The 3,186-nt window shown below is 39.5% G+C and overlaps 1 protein-coding gene across 4 annotated transcripts in view; it reads right to left on the reverse strand.

Moving 5' to 3' along the window:
- Corin (corin, serine peptidase) overlaps nucleotides 1–3,186 on the reverse strand; it is a 277,674-nt gene that overhangs the window by 26,488 nt on the left and 248,000 nt on the right. For all 4 annotated transcript variants that reach the window (XM_029565706.1, XM_029565707.1, XM_029565705.1 and 1 more), the window contains one exon: nucleotides 1,720–1,833. In XM_029565706.1, the coding sequence (XP_029421566.1) occupies nucleotides 1,720–1,833 (114 nt within the window). The remainder of the gene's footprint in view (nucleotides 1–1,719; nucleotides 1,834–3,186) is intronic.

Below are 3,186 nucleotides of genomic sequence, written 5' to 3' on the forward strand. Positions count from 1 at the left end.
ATACTAGTTATACTATGCAGGTAAATGGATGGATTACCTTTCCACCTTATTTTTTTAATGTATATTTTATTCAATTTTTGTACATTTTGTCTCAAAAAGACCAAAAAAAAAAAAAAACCCAAAAACAAAAACAAAAACAAATCTTTATACCCCCTTCAGATTTTCTCACAGAATTTGGAGCTCACCCCTTTGGCTAGACTGGCTGTCCAGTGAACCCCAGGATCTTCTTCTCTCCATTTCCCCACTAGTATATGAATGCTAGTGATCCAAACTCAGGTCCTCTTGTATGCAAGCACTTTATCAAATAAGTCATTTCCCCAGCTCTAACCACTCTCTGTAAAAAATTGGTTGCATAAGATCTCACAGTTAGTGAGTAGGCCAGGTCTATGAACTACCAATCTGGGCTGTATTAATTGCTCATTATTTTTATCTGACCTATAGGGCTTTTCTGGCACCCAAGCTTGGAAGAGCATCACTTTATGTTGAAAGGTTCAGATCCTGGTATAGAGAAAGCACCTAACTTGACAAAATATTCAGAAATTTGATGGCAGATTTTGGTCATTGAGGATAATTTAAACATTTTCTAAGCAGTAATGAGCCATTTTTAGTTTTCTTCTTTGTGAGTCTTAAGAAGAAATTTCCCAGCACTCACAAGTTTTGGAGTCAGATATATTTAGCTTGAGTTCAAAACCTGTCACTCACTGACTATGGGCTATGAAATTTCAAATAATTGTTTAAAGTGTCTTAAATCTAAACCTTAGTCTTCTCAACTGTGAGAACAGGAAAATTAGGACTCTTTAGTTTATTGTGAGAATTTAATGAGTCAATCTATTCAAGACTAACCAGTACCTGTAATGTAAAAAGTGCATAACAAGAATACATTTCTTGATCTGGGAATGTAGTTCAGTGGTACAGTGCTTCCTAGAGGAAGCCCTGGGTTTGAGCCTCTGTACCACAAAAAGTGATCTCATTAAAAACGAAAACAAATCTTAAAAAGGAGATGGGTCTTGAGAGGTGTCTCAGCAGTTAAGAGCAAGCACTGCTCTTATAGAGGACCTGAGTTCAGTGGTCACTACTGTCATATGACTCAGAGCCACCTGTAACTCTAGCTCCAGGGGATCTGACTCCCCCTAGCCTCTGTGGGCACCTGTACTCAACTGCACATATCTCGACACAGGCACACATACATAAAGAAAAACAACAATAAATCTTAAAGAAGTCCTTCCTCCTACAGCCCACCCATAAACAAAGGAGACAAACTCCTTTAATGTGTCATCATTTAGGATAGGGAGACTTTCCAGGCTACATGGCTTTAATTTTACTCTTGTGTTTATTTTCTCAGACTCAGCTTTTCAGTATCATTTCTTCAATGTCTTCTGGTAACTAGTCCTATATAATATCTGTAGAGAATGCAGATAGGAGATTTCATTTCAAAATAAGACATTTCAAAATCCAAGATTAGAGCCCAAGTTCTTCCCCCAGCAGCATAATAGTTCTTGTAAATCTCTGTTAAAGACAGACGTGATTTGCCAAATTAAAAAAAAAAAAATCATGACTAGAAAAAAGAAATTAATGCTGAAGGTAAAGATCAATAGCTTCTCTATGAAGGCCATTATCAATGTGGCAAATTTGGATATTCCTATGCTAAACAGAGAAATCCATGGCAAAGTCTTGCTCCATGATCTGTCCACACACAGCTGTTGTGGAGTCCTTTCTTACCCATGCACCAGCAGCTCTTGCAAGGTGGTCCCATTGAGATTCTCCCAGCTGGAGTGTAACCTCAGCCAGTGCTGGTCTTCCTGCTCTTGAATCAGTTCTGTCACAGATGGTTCTCTGATAAGGAAATGCTAGGTAAATATCCAAAGTACAAAGATCTTTGAACAGATATTATTATCACTATTTAACATTCACTTGTTTTAAAAAAATAAAGAAACATCACATTGCAAATCAATATTTCAAGAGAAAAATTTGATTAGGAGAGTTTGGCATAGAACATGATTAGCAAGAGAGGAAGTTATTAGGAGTATACACAGGTGATAAGAAACCAAATTACTGCAGCTGTTTTAGTCGTTTTTCTGCTGACATGCATTTGATCATCATAAGCTGTTAGAATTCTAGTATCTAAACACTGAAAGTTCCAATATCTAAAAAATAAGAGCAGTTTTAAACAAACTTCTGCCTCCCAAGGCTCAGGGATCATTGAGCAAGAGGGGCCAGAAAGACTGTAAGGTCCAGAGGTGATGGATGACCACAAGGGAACAGGATTTTCCAGACAATTGGGTAATTACTCATATGAACTCACAGCAATGGTTACAGATGCACCTGTCTCACCTAAACTCAAGTCAGACAAAAATCCCACATGAATATGGGAAGTAGGTATTAAACCTCAACCCTACCTGAGGAACTATTGGGAGCTGATGGCTGCTGGGAGAGGGAAAGACAGTCTTATTTAAGGGTGAGACTCTTGGTAGGTTAACCAGGCTTCAGTTGATGAACCCACATAGAAGGACACAAGTTTGACTCTATAGGCACATATATATGTATGTATATATATATATATATTCATTCTATAGGTCTTATATATTATGTATTATATTCTCTATATAATATATTATATATATGTAAAACAGAGTACATGAAATTGTGCAAAGGGTAGTAGGGGGTTGCAGATGGGAGAAAGGATCAAAAACTGATCAAAATATATTGTATGAAATTTGCAAATTTTCAAAAAAGTAAAATAAAGTTTGTCTGGCTTTTTTTGCCTCCTCTTTTTTTGACCATTGTAGTCCTGAAATATGCCCTAAATTTTAAAAAATACAGAGATTCGATAGCGCAGCTCTCCGCGCCGGGACTCCCTAAGCGACATTCACCCTTCCATCCCCCGCCTCGCCGTTCTATACTCCTAGTTTGGGCCCTGCGCCATTCCTAGTCTCGGGGCCCCAGACACCTGGGGAACCAATACTGCTTCCTGACCCTTCCCACCCAGAGAAACTCAGTCCCTTTCTTGGGCTCCAAGAGCACCACTTCTGGTCCTGGGCCCGCCCTCACCTCTCTCCGCTTCCCTGGGCCTGCACCACCGGCTAACTCTCCTAGCCTGCACTACTATCCTCAGGCCTCTTGGGATAAGTCTATAGCGCAGCTCTCCGCGCCAGGACTCCCTAAGCGACATTCACCCTTCCATCCCCC

The sequence above is a fragment of the Nannospalax galili genome, unplaced genomic scaffold (genome assembly GCF_000622305.1).
Source record: "Nannospalax galili isolate Female #2095 unplaced genomic scaffold, S.galili_v1.0 scaffold318, whole genome shotgun sequence".
Lineage (NCBI taxonomy): Eukaryota > Metazoa > Chordata > Mammalia > Rodentia > Spalacidae > Nannospalax > Nannospalax galili.